This window comes from Coccidioides immitis (genome assembly GCF_000149335.2).
Source record: "Coccidioides immitis RS genomic scaffold supercont3.3, whole genome shotgun sequence".
In the NCBI taxonomy this organism is placed as follows: Eukaryota; Fungi; Ascomycota; class Eurotiomycetes; order Onygenales; family Onygenaceae; genus Coccidioides; species Coccidioides immitis.
The window spans coordinates 1,293,677-1,311,694 of record NW_004504308.1 but is presented as its reverse complement, the minus strand read 5'-3'; the positions used below and the strand labels follow the sequence as shown (position 1 = coordinate 1,311,694).

The following is an 18,018-nucleotide window of genomic DNA, read 5'->3' as shown; positions in this document are numbered from 1 at the left end:
GACTGGAATTTATCCTCTGAATCTCCAGTATCAACTAAGCTGATTTAAAACTGCTGATTAATAAGGCTCTGCATCACTAGTTAAGCCTTTCATCTCTACAAATATACAGGAGCTTTGTTAAGAGATTAAGAGTATTTATCTTTAGCACAGCTTAAATTTGCAGAGTATTAAATGGGTTATTAAAGCTAGCAAGCAATTTGCAATATGAAATGAACTGCTAGAGCATGAAAATTGAGCTCTAAAATCAACTATCATGACAGAGAAACAGCACTGCAAGTAAGACAAGCCCCTAGATCTACTTGATTATGATAAGCTGAGCCAGACCTAGTTCTGAAGTTCTACAAAAGTCCTGCAGGCTTGGGAATGCCAGAATGAAATAGAGGCTGAGAAAGCTCACAAAATTACTTAAACACAAGAGGCAAAGCTTCAATGAAAGCTTTAAAGAGAGCAGGCAGCTAGAGAGGCTGAAGAAAAATGAATTAAATGAGAGACTGTCTGTATAAAGATCTGCAAGTAATAAGAGACTGAAAAGCTTGAATGTACTATATAATGAAAGGCCCAGTGTATTACCTGTAAGAAGAAAAAGACTTTACAACAAGCAGAGAAGAAGAGACAGACTGTTGAATGTGCTAGTAAATGCTGACAGTCAGAGCTTCAAGCACTAGCTTCAAAGTGCTGTCAGCAGGGCCTCTCTATAAAAGAACCTCATTGCAGCAAGTCTATATAATCTTCCTAAAGCAGTAGTAAGAGCTCTACAAGCCTCTCTAACAAGTCTTTAGGCTCTCTAGCTGAGAAATCTACTGCTGACATTTCTTTACAATCTTTCCTATCCACCCCCCATATCTCTTGCTCTGGCCACAATATCAGGCCATCCACACATTTATTTTCATAGCCACACTAATTTCTATGCTTCAAAGAACACACTCATTTAATATTTAATAGCTAGTTTAATAATAATAATTCATTGTTGAGATAATTAATAAATTTATAGCGTGGAGCATTGGAAGGAATTTGGCTTGTTGAGTGGTGAGCCACCTTAAACTAAGGCACACCCACAAGCCAAAAATGACACTAAAATCACATGATGGAAAAGAGATGCAGCAGGGATATTGCATGTGTAGAGAGTGTCATCCAAGACTAAGAACCAGATCACCAGAATCAGAAATGGTGTCAATGACAGTAGAAAGGTGACCCCATCAATCACAGGTCAACAATGGTCCTAGCAAATGAATCATCAGAAGTCTTACAGAAAGGCCAACCTTTCACGTACAGCCACCATTTGCAGATCCCAGCAAATTGAATATTTATCCGCTCCGCTAAATCTTCTCCTTTGTGGGACTAGGTGACAAAGAGCTCTGGTTGCTGTGTGTCAAGACACTAGTCTCTATGTAGTTAGTCTCCAGCTTAGCGGCTCGGATCTTCTTTGATCCAATGCAGAGTTTTTGTCTCACTTCTCATCCCACAATCCTTTGGATGAGAGGAGAGAGGGGACATATATCTATGGAGTTCATGTTCTGTGGTTCCTATAGCTTCTGCATATGGTTAGTAGTCTTGTAGGTCCTTCCAAGAGATTCTGAGCCCTTCTTTAGAAATCTTTGAAGCCTTTGGAGTTGCCAAAAGAGAAAAAACTCTTGACAGAATGATGGACATTGATCTGAAGAGCTTCTCAGCTCCAACTCCCAATCCAACCTCCAGAAATATGAGTCCAGCAGGACATATGGAGGATGCTAGCACCAACACAGGTGCACATTCACAGCCAGCAGGCATCACATGGTGGGTTGGCTTTCTACAGAGTGACATTGCAGGCCACCAGTTCAGAGAAACAACTCCCTGAATTGAAAGGAATTTCAATATAGCAGACAAAATGGTTACAGACATCACTGGAACAACAATTTGGTTAATCCTCATGCTACAAGGCAAGAAAAATGTGAATACTTGGTTAAACATTGTCAGGTTGCAGCTAAACCACTATGGCTGGAGAATTCTATATGATGCAGTGGTGCCAGAGCCTACAGAGGCTTCTGAAGATATATAAATCAAATGGTGAAGTGCCATGACATTCTTTGCTACATGGCTCAGCTTAAGCATGGAAGATGATGCTTGAGATTGGATCAGCAAGCACTATAGAGGCAACATTAATGACCCTGCTCTCATAATATTCTACACAAAGCAGCTCTTTCTAAAGCCTGATAAAAATACATGCATCCATGCAGCAGAGAATTATTTCTACACACATCAACATGACTATGAATCAGTTACACAATACCTTGATGTACTGCTTGAATGATACCAGGGGGCATTGTGAGCTCCTCATCCATTACATTCTTCCCTAGTGATTAACAAGATAATTGAGGGTGTACAAGCAATTAATGAGAACTACACAGATAGTATGCTATTAATAGTTTGAAATACAAACCCAAGTGACATAACATATGAGAATATGAGGAATCTTGTGCAGGAGGCAAAGAAATATGTGGAAGCTCCAAGCAGAATATATATGGCTGGACAAATCAAATCCAAAGAGACTGCCCTCAACAAGCAAATTGTACAGAAATATGCTCCACAGAAGGGAGTCTTGTGGAATAATCATGTTAAATCCTTATGTGAAAAAATACCTAGCAAAATAGATGACAACTGTGAATATTGTGAGACTCCAGGTCATGTCATATGACAATGCCCTCACCTTTTTACCAACAAGAGATATCAAGGATGGAAGCCAAAGCCACATTTATGAATGAGACCAAGGCCCAAAGGAAGATGGCACACAAATTCTGAACAGAAAAACCAGAGCCAATTCAAATCTCAGCAACCAAATTCCAGTGAAGATGCTAAGAATAATACAGGAGAAAATCATCTCATAATGGAATTTGAAAATAGCTTCACCAGCATGGCATTCAGACCTGGCTTGGTGGCATTCATATCTAAAAGAGCTGTTGGTCCAGAAACCTGGCTTGTTGACACATGCTGCAGCCACTCAATTTGTTGCAATAAAGCCTACTTTACTAGCTTTGATCCTACTACAGACCATTGGTACAGGGCTTCAAATGGAGAAATCATTTCCATAAAGGGTAGTGGCACAGTACATGTTAGATGCATTATCCAGGATGGCATTGTCAACAAGATCCATATATGTGCATGGTATAACCTGAAGTTAGACACAAATTTGCTTTCCATAAACCAGTTGACTGAAAAGTTGAATCTCTACTTTACAGAAGTAGACCACACACTGCAAACACAAAGAGACCACAAACTAGTGGGATATGCTAAGAAAAGTGATGATGTTACAATCCTCAAGACAGAGCCACTTCATCAGCAAGAGAAAGCCATTCAACAGACATATGCTACTATAAAGCTCACACTGGAGCTTCTCCATAGACAGCTGGGACACTGCACATTCTCTACCACACAAAAAGCAGCAAAAGACCAGGAAATCAAAATAGAAGGCCAAGATACTTTCCATTGTGAAGCATGTGCACTAGAAAGATCAAAATGGCAGATATCCCAAACACCACAGATCCAGTCTACAGTTTCTGGGCAGAAGATCCACATTGATCTTCAAATCATAAAGCTAACAAGTTTTCAAGCCTTCAAATATACTCTAATAATTGTGGATGACTGCACATGTTTTAAATGGGTTATACTACTCAAGAATAAAGCTGAAGCTTCATGTAGCCTCCAGAAGCATGTTGAGAGGCTCAGGAATCTACTAGACTTCTACATGGATACTATACAAATGGATGGAGGCACTGAATTTTCACTATTTAAGAAGGAATTTGCCCTGGCCTGTGGAATCAAATGTGAAGTGACTGCTCCATACACACCTGAGCAAAATGGTGTAGCAGAACAAATCAGTGGCTATTTAGTAGAAATAAGTTGTGTCATGATTTTAGAAGTGAAGCTTCCACAAGAAGTCTGGAATCTGGCCTTGCAAACTGCTTGCTACATTACAAATAGAATCTCTCTGGCTGGAGGCAGAGAATCATCATACAAGCTCTTTTGGAAAAAGAAGCCAAATCTACAGCACCTACAAGCTTATGAATGTATAGCCTACACACATATTTTGCCAGAGGATAGAGCAAACTACAATAAGACATATAAAATGAAACCCAGGGCTCAACTCAGTTGCCTAGTCAGATATGAAGGCAAGAATGGACATATTTATAAGATCTGGATCCTGGAGACTGGCAAAATTATATGTACATGTGATGCCAAGTTCAACAAGAATGTTGATGCCATTCCAGACCTCTCAAAAAAGAAAGATCCTAAGCTGAAGGATAGATTTACAGAACTCTTTGTGATTTCAAGCTTCCCAAAGCAAGAAGCTATGGGGGCAGTAAAGCAAGCTGCTACTAGGCTTCTACCAGCTTCAACACAAGAGCCTATGGAGGCACATGCTCAAGAAGCTAACCTGATTGAGAACCCTGAGATCCCAATACCTTTCTGGATGCAGGAGCAAATGCACAGCCCATGGCTTCAAACAATAATACTGTCACCTCAGAAGACTTCTTTGGCACCTGAATGCATGGTGAGATTCCAAGAGCCTGTCCATGAGATTATTGAAGAAATGCCAAAGCCTCCATATAATGGAGATAGTGACAATGACTTGATCAAGAGCTAAATCCACAATAAGATGTTCAGAGATGCATTGGAAGAACTGGGACAGAGCACTGAATCCACACCTACATGTGAACCAGAACCTACAGCTTCAATGAAGCTGAACCCTCAGCCTGCAAGATGCATATTGAGCTGTACAACTAAAGGCAAATCACCAAGACTATATGGAAATTATGCTTCCTATCTTACAGCTGACCTGCTAGCTTACAAAGTTAAGGTTCCATGCAACTACAAAGAAGCTATAACTAGTGAATACACCAGCAAATGGAAGAGTGCTATAGAAAAACAAATTGAGAAGCTAGAAGCTGCCAATACTTGGGAGCTAGTTGAGATGGATTCAATAGATTCTACAGCTAAGATTCTACCTGGCAAATGGGTTTTTGACTTGAAAGTGAATGCTGACAGCTATGTTACCTCCTTCCATGCTAGATGGGTCATATGCGGTAATTTTCAATGCCCTGGCCTTGATTTTGATGAGACTGCTGCATCTGTAGTCACTGAATCAGCTATCAAGCTCATGCTTATAAAAATAGTGGTTGAAGATATGCACTGCAAACAAGTTGATATAGTTACAGCCTACTTGCATGCCATACTTAAATGCCATAAGATCTACATGAGTCTTCCAACTGGAACAGAAAGAAAAGGCTTTGTCTGCAGACTCTGGCAAGCTCTGTATGAACTGAAGCAAGCAGGACATCTTTGGCAGGAGACCTTCACAAAAGCTCTCATGAAGATTGGTTTAAAGCCACTAAAGGATACAGATCCATGTGTATTCATAGATGAAGAGTCTGGCCTGCTACTAATAATCTATATTGATGACACTCTTATTGCTGCTTCTACAAAAGAAACTGTCACTGATTTCAAAAACAAGCTGTCCAACTGTTTCCCTATAAAATCTCTAGGTGAACTGTTGAGATTCCTAGATTGCAAAATTGAATAAGATTGTACAAAGCAAATAATCTACCTCTCCCAAGAATCATATGTTCAAAAGTTTCTTGTCAAATTCTACATGAGTGGCTCAACAATCCAGACCACCTCTATAGCAGAAGGAGTACAGCTTACACAGGAGTCTGAGCCTAGTTCAGTAGTTACTGAAAGCATTGTGAACTGGCTGCAACAGCTTCTTGAAGCTCTCAATTGGCTCTTGATAAAGAGCTGCCCTGATATTACATTGGCTGTCAACAAACTCCAACAATTTGCTATGAAGCCAATACTAGAGCACCTAGAATATAGCAAATGAATACTGCATTATTTGAAAGGATCTTCCATGCTAGACCTAACCCTTGAAGGCACCCTGAAGCCTGAAATCCCAGAATTACAAGTCTATGTGGATGCTAGTCACCAAGACTGCAAGGAAGGACACTCAACAGAAGCATATGTATTATTTTATATGGGAACTCCCATTGCATGGAGCTCAAAATGCCAAAAGATTGTTGTGCTGTCAAGCACAGTAGCAGAATTTTGTGCTCTTGATTCTGCTGTGAAGGAAGCACTCTGGATTCAGAAGCTCTTACAAGATCTCAATCTTCCAGCAAAAGCTCTGATTCCTATATATATGGATAGTGCGAACACTATAGCACTAGCTCACAAGCCAACATACACACCAGCCACCAGATGGATGGATACACATTGGTTCTTTGTGAAGGAGCTTCTCAAAGAGAAAAGGGTGAAACTCTACCATATACCAGGAATGGAGAATCCAGCAGATGGCTTGATGAAGCCACTTGAAAAACAAAAATTTAAAGAATTCTTACAGATGTTGAATCTCAACAACATGGATCCTATATTCACACTCACTTGATTAGAATGACACAAACACTGGCAGAAGTGGCATAACCCACAACAACATTACACCAGCAACAGATTTGGAGCTCAACCTCCAATTTGGACTTCTGCTTACCATTTACTAAGAAATATTCCACTCATTTGGTTATTGAATCAGCTTGGATCCTGGATTTGTTGGATTTATGTATTTAGAAATTTGTCTTCTCCCAGTACTCACTGGAGCCTAGGGGGTGGTGTCAAGACACTAGTCTCTATGTAGTTAGTCTCCAGCTTAGTGGCTCGGATCTTCTTTGATCCAATGCAGAGTTTTTGTCTCACTTCTCATCCCACAATCCTTTGGATGAGAGGAGAGAGGGGACACATATCTATGGAGTTCATGTTCTGTGGTTCCTATAGCTTCTGCATATGGTTAGTAGCCTCGTAGGTCCTTCTGAGACTGTGTCCCAAGAATATCACTACCCAAAGGGCTTCCATTCTCTCTTTGAGAGGCACCCTGCGGACACTGCAGGAGGGCTGAGGCAGCCAGGCCCCGGAGAGTAGGCAAGAAAGACATGCTAGGGATATTAGTAAAGTAGCCTTTGGACTGCTGCTCATGGTTTCAAATACATTCAATAGGTCTGTTCCTGTTGAATTTTTGGTTTTCTCGAAAAATTCAAGTAATTCTAAGCTCCATTTCTCTGGTTTGTCAAGGGTGAATGTTTTTGGATTGAGGTAACTATGCCCGGGCTCCATTATCTCCCTCATAACAAACCCAACAGACTGAGTATCAATCTCTGGATTGTCTTTGGAGCCAGATAGCATACTTCCTCCAATATCTCCTAGTTAAACAGTCAGCTAGCTGCTCTCCAAGAACAAGCCAAGATGCTTACCAATCTTGATACAGCCAGTGAAAGAGACGAAAACATTTTGGCAGTTTATACTGCCATGTGTTATCTGTAGCTTGCAGTGAATGTATGCAATCCCTTGAAGAATCTCCATAGAGTCAGTACTTATAGAGCCAGTAAGCTATGAAGATAACTACCTCTTTGCAAACAGTTGCAATATGGAACTCATTTAAAGATGTACTCAAATGAACTTGCTCAAGTGACAGCTGCATGTATTCATAGACAAGAAACACTTGTCTTCCCTTGATAAAAGCATCTCTTAAATTAACAAGATTTGTATGAGATGTTCTAAGGAGATTCTTGCTTGAGTAGGCTTCTACTCCATGCTGCTTCTTTATTAATACAATGGGAAATGCCAGCAAGTGCTCATAAGCCAGATAGCTTGTTGAGGAGCCTTCATGTATGAAGCACTGATATTTTTGCCACAGCATTCCTCTCTGGCAGAATCAAACCAGAGGTGGGTTAGGCCTTAGGCTGTCATCACAGTGTGAGCACTTGACTGAAAGAGGGAGTGGTGGGGGCTTTCAAAGAGTCCATTTCTGAAGCTGTGTGGACTTGTCATTTGGTGCAGTTTTGTCACTCCCCCCACTGAAATCCGGCGCCTGTGAGGTGCCAGTGTCGCTGGAGCTATCACTGCCAGGGAAAGTGGTACATCACTTCTCCATGGTGGCCTTGGTGAGAGATCTATGAACATCTGTCATCATTAAATACCTAATGATACAAGATTGGGAACTGCATTTCTGCATTTCTGTCTAACTGTCTATTTTCACATTCAAGGAAACATGCAAAATCAAGGTCAGCGGAGGATGATAGCAGTGATTTTTTTGAGGTTTCACCTTGTCCAACCGCGGTCGGAACTACAACTCCAACAGAACTTGTCAGGCCACATGTGATATGTCTGTTTTCCCAAATAAAGAGCTGTATGCATATGGCCTTCCGAGTTCCACCCTGCCTCAATATCTAGGGAACCAAAACCATATCTATCTTGGTACAGCTTTCACTGCCAATGATGGCAAGGCTGATAAGCCACCAAACCCCAGAACACTCCATCTTGAATGAGATGGTCTAGAGTAAGCAGCCCGTGCAAAACTCAAATGTGATGGGTTTTCAGAGACACATAACAAAGGGGATCATTGTCAGCCAATCACATAGAGTGTTTTAGTGTATGAAAAGAAGCAACAAGGGCATCTGTACAGAGTTTAATTGACTGAGGAGGATCAACAAAAAGTCACCAGTGTAGAAATCCTTTAACAACCATGTTGTGAAAAGAACCAAAAGGTTGAGGGTCTGCCAAAGGTTGTGTGAGAAGAGAGTCCAACACATTTTTCCAAAGATGGTCTCTTTGAATGACACTCAGATGGAGTGTCTGGCAGGTGGCTCCAAGTTGTACTATGTCAACCAGGGAGAGATGGTCCATAATTTTGCAGAGTAGCTCAGGGGGAAGACAGAGGATATAACACTCCCTCAAGCCCCACTTGAAACACATGTTGAAGAGGAACCATCCCATTTATGTGAATGCTAAAGCTCCTTATAGTCCCCATCCGTATGTGCTGCTCATATTTCAAAAAAAGCAAGAGTATCCTGCTCAAAAGTTCTGTTTTGGCTGGCGGAATCAGATAGAAGGTCTCATAGCAGCCATTCCACATAAAGGCTCACTAGAATCTGATCTGGCTGTGCTGGATGATTGTTCTGTTGCAGCCCTCCTTGCAGAGATAGACTGCTGTTTTGCACCCGTCCAACAGCCTATAACACATTCATCAAAGCACTTCACAAGAATTGGCCTCCACACAGAGCCATCCGAGCTCGCGGAGGATCTGTTCCTTACTTGGTGGGGACAGCTGTTTTGACAGTTTCAGTGCTCCTGGCAGTCGCTCAAGGTTGGATGTTGTCCCTCCACACTGTTGGACCAGATGGTCAAGACATGTGATTGGGATTTCTTCCCCAACAGTGTCTCTCTAGGACATAAAACAGCCTCTGCACCTTACTTTGATCAATATCACAATGGATTAAATGGAAGCATTGCATACCTTGAAAGAGCTTTGGAGGAACATAGATAGTGAAAACAACCAGTACTCACTCCTAAGATTACTTAGATATTCTTATATGGGTGCTTGCACTTCAGCATTTTGACAGATTTGCCTTGAAGATGAGATTTTCCCACCCACTCTTGTCTCCTTTGAGGCAATTAGTGGATACTTCAGAGAATACTTTCAAAATAGATTTGAAGTTAAAAATGAAATTATTGTGTCCCCAGCTGTAAAAATTATGCACTTTATAACCCCAGAAGCTGATAATGATAAGATAGATGAAGTTTAATTAAGCGCCGCGCCGCGTGACAGTTAGCAATATATGATATGACATGTGATAGGAGTACAACACTAATTGAAGCTACTGAACTGAGGGGAGAAGAAGAGATGAGGAAGAAAGATATGTCCTCATCTTGAAGAGCTTTCCAAGATTGCTCTTAGAACTCACCCCTCATACTGTATCCTGTTGAATTTCACTGATCCCTTGGTGCCTGATTGTTGTGGCTGTTTCTGGTCAAGCTCTGATCAGGGGCTGTGACACGCTTCATCAGTTCACTAACCAAAGTTGAGAATCAATACAAGCTGTCTCAGTAGCAGAGTGGGTTCGTGGAAGTTTACACAGCCATTCCAGAGGTAGAGGCAAAGCTTGGTCATTCTTTGTCTCAGTAGACAATGAATTTAGGCATTTTCACTTTTGCTGCCAGAGAGAACAGTAACAATGCACATCTCTCAGATGGTGTCAGAGGCCATCAATAGTGTTGGCCTCAAAAGTGCATGCCAGATGGGAGCAAAAGGGAGTACTTTCCAGCTCAAGCTTGTGAAGATGATTTTCAATATGATTAAACCACTCCAAGCAGCTTTTCTCAGGAACATATTGATGCATGCATTGTGCCGGGCTGAGCATTGAGTTTCCCAGGCAAAAAGGGCAAAATCCTGCCTTTACCAGAGCATTGCAAAACACAATTGGGTCACATCAAAGCAGGTCCTTCAGTGTCTCCAGATGCTGCTTGCAATATTGGTTCCAGTCTTCTTCAGTTTGGTACCATGAGTCGCACTCAAAACACAGCTCAGCAAAGTTGCTGGGACCCATTTTTTGAACACACTTCTTGTAGCAACAGTACAGGTGTAGCCAATGCCAGTGTGGGTATAGTCTATTTTGAAAATAAGTGTTAGTGAGGACTAATTTACAGCTTGCCTCTAGGAACATCATACTTATTCATTGCTTGGCTGCATATGCAGTGCCCATCAATGGGTTTAAGGCTGGTGCAATAAGCAATCTCACATTCTTGCTTGCAGAGAGCCTCCATCGCGCGGAGAGCCTGGCATCCTTCAGGGCTTTGTAATTCAACTTTCATTGGTAGTATCTGAGCCAGTAAGTCACATTCTGGCATGACTCATCATGCATAGCTGAAGAATGTGTATTCCAATGTGCCTAGTGAGTCAACTTTCTCATGGCCAAACTTCTGGGGCTGATCCTTTTGGAACTCTTGAAGCACAGCAGTATACAACACCTGCCTCTTGTTAAGCAGCCAACATTTCTTCTTGTGGAGGCTGTGCCCATTGTCCTCCTCTTTTGTCTCAGCTATCCTATCATCAAGTTCTTCTATATCCCTACCCAGTGCGATAATATCTGCTCAGTGGTAGAATTCAATCTCCTCTTTGGCTGGGAGGGAGTGCCACAACACCAGCTGCTTGTAAATTGCCACTGATCACCAGGTTTTAATGTGCTTGTTACAGTGTTGTTTGATGCTGAGGAAGGTGGCTTGCCCATCAACTTCACAGAGCAGATGCATGTAGGATTTCTGAAACCAGTCACAATCAGTATGAGATGCAAGCTTCATTTTTGCTGACTCAGAATAACAAGTATCTATTGAAGAGGTTAGAAAGGCAGATTAGGGTTATTGCAGTCAAGCTCCATACCTGCTTCCATCAGTAGCCACCTCCTGCAACCCCGGGGCGTCAGGTTGCAAGTATAGTTACTTCAGCAACTGAGATCCACAAATTCTTTACCAAATGCATCAGCCCCCCTTGACTTTGCTGGCACTTTGCTAAGGGTCAGGTCTCCATATTGCCGAAATACTGGTGTTCCCTTGATATGCTCCTTGAAGTGAATGGTGAATAAAGTATCTTCTTGTTTGGGCTTGGCAGCCAGCTGTTCAACAGCATCCATGAGCTCATCAACAGCTGCAAAATCTCGAAAAGCATTGTCCCCAGGTGTCATTGATAAGAAGTAGAGGATGGGATTGAATAGTAAAGCCGTGCTTTCCATGTAGATCTTGTAAAAAGCATGGACTGAGAGCTCCCATGACTTTTTCTGCCAGTAGTTTTTCACAAATTCTCTTTGGTACATGAGAACCAGCATTGCCTTCCCATCAACTCTTTCCACAGTCAGAATGAAATGCTATTGTCATGTCAGCTACTATTGCAGTGTTGTAGTGGATGGCTAACCTTATAACATGCTGCAAGGACTTGTGCAGCCTGTTCCTCATCATCAACATTACTGCCATCTATCTTGTGTTGAGCAGTGCCTCTTCACACTGTTGATTCATGAATTTTGCCTGTTTGTGCAGATGTAAAACAATACATAAGAATTGCAGCAGCCATTTGGACTCTGCTCCAGTCTCTGGTTGTGCCTCTGTATTTCTTGAAGTCCTTGCACCATAGTTGCAGAAGAAGGGTCACAATGTTATTAGGTGATGTGTTTGCTCTCTCCATCTCTCCCTCCTTTAAGCCCAGCCCTTTATGAATGAACTAGTGTATCAGGTGTTAGCCTCACAGCATCATGGAGAGACTTCATATCAAATGTAGACACATACCTCTTTTATAGTGCGAGATACACTCTGGGGGAACTTGTAATTCTGATTCTGCTGAAATGCTGTTTCAAAATCCCTTTGCCATCTGTCCAAGCTCTCTGGCAACACTGTTTCATGAACTCAACTGGTGGTATTTGTAGCAACAAATTTCATGAATGCTTTGAAAGTCTGCACATCTGGAGGTGAAGGTGCCCCAGGGTGCATCTTGTGGAATCTGTCACTCAGCCATTGGAGTCAGTTGTGGCAAAGCCTCCTGTTGGTTGTGGTTATGATACTGACAGATCAAAGACCTTCAATGTCTTCGTGTATTTCAGCTCTGTGCCGCGAAGGACATGTCTTTTGGTTTTGGTATTATTGAAGTCGTCAAAGCAGACACTCTGAGTGAACTGTGCCCGCAGTCTATCCTCCATAATTGTGAAAAGAGAGGAGGGCTCTCTGAGAATTGACACGGGGTATCTGTGCCAAAACTTCTAGGGGGCATTGATGAGAATTTTGAAAGGAAAAGAAGGGCTTTGAGTACGCCATAGCCGCTCGTTAGAAGTTGCCAGTTGTATACTGGTCGAATATTCATCTGCATGATTCGCGTGAGGTGCTGGATGATTCCGTGAGGCCCCGGGAAGACGGGTGAAGACGGGTGAAGATGGGTGAAGATGGGTGAAGACGCTGGAATAAGGGCGGATAGGCGCTAACACCATTGCGACCTCTGGGGGTGACCACCACCACAGTCCGGCTGTTGTATGTTTTTTTGACTACTTTATTAGTAGCTTTTTGGACAGTGGATTGTGGCGGGCCTTAGGTAAAGATTTGGATATATGACAACCACATACGACCATAGGAAGTAGAAAATAGGGCTTCCCGTCCGCTCAGCCGTACTCAAGCTACTTGCCGGCTGGCTAGTAGTTGGGTGGGTGACCACCAGCGAATCCCAGCTGTTGTATGTTTTTTTTTGAGCTCGTCGTTGGTAGCTTTTTGGACAGGCGCAGTGGACTTCAGTTGGAGCCGGACATCAAGCACATACGACTATAGGAAGCAGACAACAGGGCTTCCGGTCCGCTCAGCCATACTTAGGCTTATCTCGAATTCCACTCGGGGAATTTTATGATCACCCTAGGCAGTGGCGGGCATTGCAATATCTACCGGAATCGCTCTCCCCAAGGAAGTTTCCAGTGGCTAATACGGAGTAGTCCAGACTTATTCCTGAGAATAAGACCAGTACTCCACAAGCAAGCCTCATCTTTCTTATTCACCGAATGAGTGTGTGCTCGAAAGACACACTGTCACATGCTTGCAAGCAACGCATAAAAAGATGGCCACCGTGTGAATCTCTTAAGAGAGCCCCAGTAGCAATCTTGTAAGTTGTGCGCACTCATAAAGCCTGTCAGAACAACAATAAGGTCACTTTTAGCTTCCACAAATTCCATATGTGGGTGTCATTGTCACACTGCCGCGAACCACAATCCTCACATAATTAGTTAAGAGAAGACTTCAGATTATCATCCTCAGCTGTCTAGCTGCAAAGATTACTCACTCATGTCTTAATCAATTTGTTTACTGGGAGAATGTGTTGACTATGAGCCAAATGCACATCTGGAGATTGAAAACCAGGATTTTGCGCTAACCTGATTTGAAAAAAACTGGCCCAACCATGCCAAGCCCAAGGAGACGAAGACCCTGTCGCGATAAATCAAAGATCACAACAAAGATAATTAAGTAGGTCACCCATAGCTGAAGCTAATATGGAGAGTACAAGTAACTTTTTAGCATCACTTTCTCATTTGAGAGTTAACCTGCTTCCGCCACACTTTGGCTCTAGCTAGCCTATTCAAAAATCCACGTCTGTTTGTTGAATATAACAGCAACAGCAGCTCAATGTTGCAAATTACTTGAAAACTCCATTTTTCCACCCGTCGAGACCCACAAGTTTCAATCATTTCATGAGGATGTGGGAAACGATGGACGCTCCCATTGACCTAGGTGCATTCACATTTATACGGCCGGGTTACCAGCCAATGCATCTTCAATGTCAAGCTTAATATCAAGCCTGTTGTTTTCCACCTTTTGGCAACTTCTTCCTCATGACTTACCGCCTCTAGAAAATGATATCAAGTTGACTTACCCATCCTGTACGAAGTAGACTTTTCAGCTTTGGACTCGTAGCGAATATAACTTGTTGAAACTTGAGACTCTATTATAACTCCCGCGCCATTAATTTCTTCGAATTCTCCATCTGTAGATCAAATGCACGTTGAACTTGATGCCCACTTCTGACCGCCCATCTAGATCTCTTACAGGTCAATCTTGACTGTACTCATCCATTCAATTTAATCGCGGCAGCCCTAAAAATATGCCCTCCCCCTTTTCCCCTCCTGCAGCCCCGCTCTCCCGGAGGGGTTTTTCTGTGTAGCTTGAGTTATTCAGCTGATATCCTCTTTCAACCCTCATCAGCTCCTATATTTTCCTTTTTCATTTTTGCTGTAAACATAACTGCCGGGACTCCCTCTTGACCATTGGCGATGAATATTTATTTTTTCACATCATCAGTGCATTGTCTGAACCTGGGTCAGGGCTGCTTACTTTCAGCGTGAGCTAGACGGACAAGGATGCGCAAGAATATGAACAGAGGCTGGGTAGCAAGTCAGTGGACCCCAAAAGTTGTAGGGTAAAGCTTCACTTTCCAAGGCACAATGTCAACCTGGCAGTGGAGATTCAGTAGACACACATCAAACACAGACATGCATCAGATGACAACTATCAAGGTCTGAGCCCTCAAGGCTCGTAAGGGTTATGAAAATGAGACCAAGGATCTCTATTGTGAGTTGATACAATGAAATTCTCACACATTTTGGGATGTGAACAACGATCAACACTTTCTGCAGGGATATATCTCAGATTGTTTGACACCACAATAAATGGCCTATTAATATTCTTGAAATCATCCACTTCAAGAAACCACCAGGTGTGGTGGTAGGTTTGATATGGCCAATTGGATGAAATTAGCTCATTGTGATGAGGCTTGGGAGTGTTGCTCAGCTATTAACTCCAACAAACTACTGCATGATATGTTCGGGTATCAATGTGTTTCTTCAGTGTCGCCAGAACATGGATGACTGTTGGAGTGAAAATATCATGCCAAAGTCTTGAGTCGCGCCATCGGTACAGGGAGCTCAACAGGTGTGGAATTCAATTGGCGTTGCAGTTGCATAGTAAGGATTAATATTTCTGCCTCCTCAGAATGACCAATAAAATTCTTTTGACGAGGGATAGTGTTCTGCAGGATGTGATAGCAAATCATCATGCTGGGTTGCAGGCAGAGGAGAGATATTTTACCCTGATCGCCATAGACTATGTGGCCGAAATACTAGGGACACTGCTAAGGATGCTGCAGGGAGAGAACCGCTACCAGCTCCTTAAGTCAGTTTCAACCCCGAGCTTTTCTTGGTAAATTTCCCATATATCTATTGAAAGAAATCCGTACCCTAGATTCAGTCAAGCAGCTATAATTTACACAGTATCTCTGATTCAATCGCAGAAGCATGCGCATCTCCCAACCAAAATTTAGACTTTTAGGCTCCCGTTGTGGGGCAACCTTAAAACTTAAAACTGAAGTTACTGAACTGTTCAAGTTCTCCTTGGCATATGATAGAAATCAATTTTCCTGTTCAAAATGCTAGGCAAGGCTGCCCTCGTGTTAGACATTAGGCTTTTTATGCATCTTCACGTTCTCATTTTGGAGCAAGAGGAAACATACTGTCGGTCTCTTTCAGTCCTTTATACGAAAGCCAATTGATTGGCTCGCTCAACGACCAATACAAAAGACTCTTTGTTCATTAGGTCGAAATTTCTTGGACCTCGGGCTGTGTTTCCGGTGGGACCTAAGCCTGCATTATCTCCGCAAAAAGACTTCCTCAGCCCCTTCTCTGGGTGCTCGCTGACCAGTTGGTCGATGAGATGGCCTGTGGCCTGCAAGTCAACCTGATCCATTTTACCGAGGGTGCCAGTGGAACCATATCAGGAGGGGAGAATCTCAGAATCTGGCAGAGTGTGGAATACAGACAGGCTTCTTACAATGTTGAAAAGAGGGAAGGACCCCGAATTATTTTTCTGTTTCCATTCAGAATTGATACTTTTATCACAACAGACTATTACCATACCTATTTCAGGACAGACCCTGTCCATACTCTATTCAACTTTCTCCAACATCCAGCCATGTCTCTCGATATTTATTTCACTGGCGATAACAATGTCAAAAATGACCTCGGCCCTGAGGTGAAAAGCATCACAATTTATTTCATTGAAGAAAGCCCAGTAGAGATCCCTACAGGTGAAAAGAGGATCTTAAAAGGCAGATCTGAGTGATGCATTGTCACATACAATGATTAAACCAGAAAGCGGTTTGATGCAAAAACTGGTTATCAGTTCAAGGAACTAGTTGACGTTACTATTACTCGTCAGTATCTCACCTTTTCTCAGTTGACTGGATCTGACTGATATCGTATGAAGAGTATGGTAACGATATCCGAGCAAAATTCCCGTCGGGAGTTGCTGGTGAATGGAAGCTTGTGGTGTAAATAGGCATGTAAGTGTATAATGAGCTACATATAATATGAGGTTGCTAATTTTTTCAACATCAGTCAAGGACAACTGTCAGGCATAAAAAAGTCACTTCAAAAAGTTACCAAATCTTGCGTGCTCAACCACGCTGAAAATAACGGAGGATTTGAACACAACTTGTGCCAGAATGTCAAGAGTCATGTCCGGGACTTTGCTTCAATTTCCTCTTGATGTTCGCTAATTTACCCTATGTTATCTCAATGTTGAAAACATCCCTTGTGACCTTCGACTGGTAGACTTATAAATGATCCTCGTAGCTCGATCAGTATAGAGGATAGTAGCCAGGATATGTATAAGTTGTCTCCATACTTTAAGTCGTCCCAGAAAGCTTAGTCCATGCTTCCTGGAGAGAATCGCTAATGCCCATAACCATGCTTTTCATACATGTAGGATGTCGCTATGTGTGACCCCGGAGCCCCGTGAATACGGAATTGCGCATTGGCTGCGCGTCCGTGACCAACTGTCTGCATGTGATTGGAAATTTTGACAGTGAACTGTTGGGCTTGGACACCCCGTTGCTATATAATTTCGTCTTTCCCCCCTCGTGCATTGACCTTGATGACGGAAACCAAAAAATTTTGGTGGTTTACTCGACATAACATTTGGTGCATAAAGCTCATCGTTCTCTACCTCCAGAAAGTCGTACAGTATCAGTTTAAGCATCGTCGATAGCACCGGTGACGAATTCAACGTTGTCGAGGAATCAGGCTGGCATTATGGGAACCGCGCACAATGGAAGAAATCTAGAGCCGGCTATATCCTATATATGGGAGGTAGCGGTACTTCTGGAATGCTACAATTCGAGTCGTCGACTGGAGAGACATTCTTATTAGCTATGGGTATTCACAGCTACAAGAGGTGGTGCAATTTTGTTGTCGATCTTGAAGATGATGCGACCGCCAAAGATTTTCATCCGAGATGCTATACTGGGGGCGGAGCGCAACAGCTTTGGGATCAATCCCTTAAGTGCAAGGCGACCATCAGTGATGGCACTGGTTATTAAACTCATTCTCTGTGACTGAAGGTAACCGGCTGCGCGCCGACCTCAAAATTAGTAAAGGCCCAATCTTCTTCTCCAGGCAAAACCATGTCAAAAATGACCTCAGCCCTGATGTGAAAAGTATCACAGTTTATTTCATCGAGAGAACTCCGGTGGAAATACCTACAGGTGCAGTTAAGATCTTGAAAGGCAGATCTAATCAGTGCATTGTCAAGTATAACAACGGAACAAGAAGGCGGTTTGACATAAGCACTGGCTATCAGTTCAAGGAGTTTGTTGATGTC

General features: G+C 42.6%; 5 protein-coding genes and 1 non-coding gene across 6 annotated transcripts; 3 read left to right on the top strand and 3 right to left on the bottom strand.

Moving 5' to 3' along the window:
- Positions 1-6,854: 6,854 nt before the first annotated feature.
- CIMG_13201 (uncharacterized protein) lies at positions 6,855-7,377 on the bottom strand (the record flags this gene model as incomplete). The annotated part of the gene is made up of 3 exons (XM_001241278.2): positions 6,855-6,953; positions 7,006-7,217; positions 7,269-7,377. The coding sequence occupies 3 exons, from the start codon at positions 7,375-7,377 to the stop codon at positions 6,855-6,857; spliced, it is 420 nt and encodes a 139-aa protein (XP_001241279.2).
- A 2,445-nt stretch (positions 7,378-9,822) lies between these two features.
- Positions 9,823-10,836, bottom strand: CIMG_12167 (uncharacterized protein). The gene is made up of 2 exons (XM_012358580.1): positions 10,523-10,836; positions 9,823-10,461 (listed from the first exon to the last, which is right to left on the bottom strand). Exons 1-2 carry the CDS (start codon positions 10,699-10,701, stop codon positions 10,284-10,286), a joined length of 357 nt encoding a protein of 118 aa, XP_012214003.1. The 5' UTR covers positions 10,702-10,836; the 3' UTR covers positions 9,823-10,283.
- Positions 10,837-11,019: 183 nt separating this feature from the next.
- On the bottom strand, positions 11,020-12,533 carry CIMG_08443 (uncharacterized protein; the record flags this gene model as incomplete). The annotated part of the gene is made up of 7 exons (XM_001241279.2): positions 11,020-11,177; positions 11,321-11,711; positions 11,759-11,810; positions 11,895-12,061; positions 12,127-12,185; positions 12,249-12,337; positions 12,403-12,533. The coding sequence occupies 7 exons, from the start codon at positions 12,531-12,533 to the stop codon at positions 11,020-11,022; spliced, it is 1,047 nt and encodes a 348-aa protein (XP_001241280.2).
- Positions 12,534-12,948: 415 nt separating this feature from the next.
- On the top strand, positions 12,949-13,064 carry CIMG_15508. The gene has a single exon (XR_001099888.1). It is a non-coding gene; the product is annotated as a 5S ribosomal RNA (ribosomal RNA).
- Positions 13,065-15,815: 2,751 nt separating this feature from the next.
- On the top strand, positions 15,816-16,946 carry CIMG_13200 (uncharacterized protein). The gene is made up of 2 exons (XM_004444962.1): positions 15,816-16,570; positions 16,624-16,946. Exon 1 carries the CDS (start codon positions 16,072-16,074, stop codon positions 16,477-16,479), a length of 408 nt encoding a protein of 135 aa, XP_004445019.1. The 5' UTR covers positions 15,816-16,071; the 3' UTR covers positions 16,480-16,570; positions 16,624-16,946.
- A 179-nt stretch (positions 16,947-17,125) lies between these two features.
- CIMG_12169 (lectin 1c) lies at positions 17,126-17,737 on the top strand (the record flags this gene model as incomplete). Its single annotated transcript, XM_012358581.1, has 2 exons — positions 17,126-17,196; positions 17,383-17,737. 2 exons carry the CDS (start codon positions 17,126-17,128, stop codon positions 17,735-17,737), a joined length of 426 nt encoding a protein of 141 aa, XP_012214004.1.
- Between the last annotated feature and the right edge of the window lie 281 nt (positions 17,738-18,018).

Bases quoted from the DNA above. Each gene is read 5' to 3' on its own strand.
- CIMG_12167 (XM_012358580.1), bottom strand. From the start codon at position 10,701: ATGCCAGAATGTGACTTACTGGCTCAGATACTACCAATGAAAGTTGAA. The intron at 10,462-10,522 runs GTATGATGTTCC...TTTTCAAAATAG, and splicing joins TGCAGCCAAGCAATGAATAA to ACTATACCCACACTGGCATT.
- CIMG_13200 (XM_004444962.1), top strand. From the start codon at position 16,072: ATGGCCTGTGGCCTGCAAGTCAACCTGATCCATTTTACCGAGGGTGCC.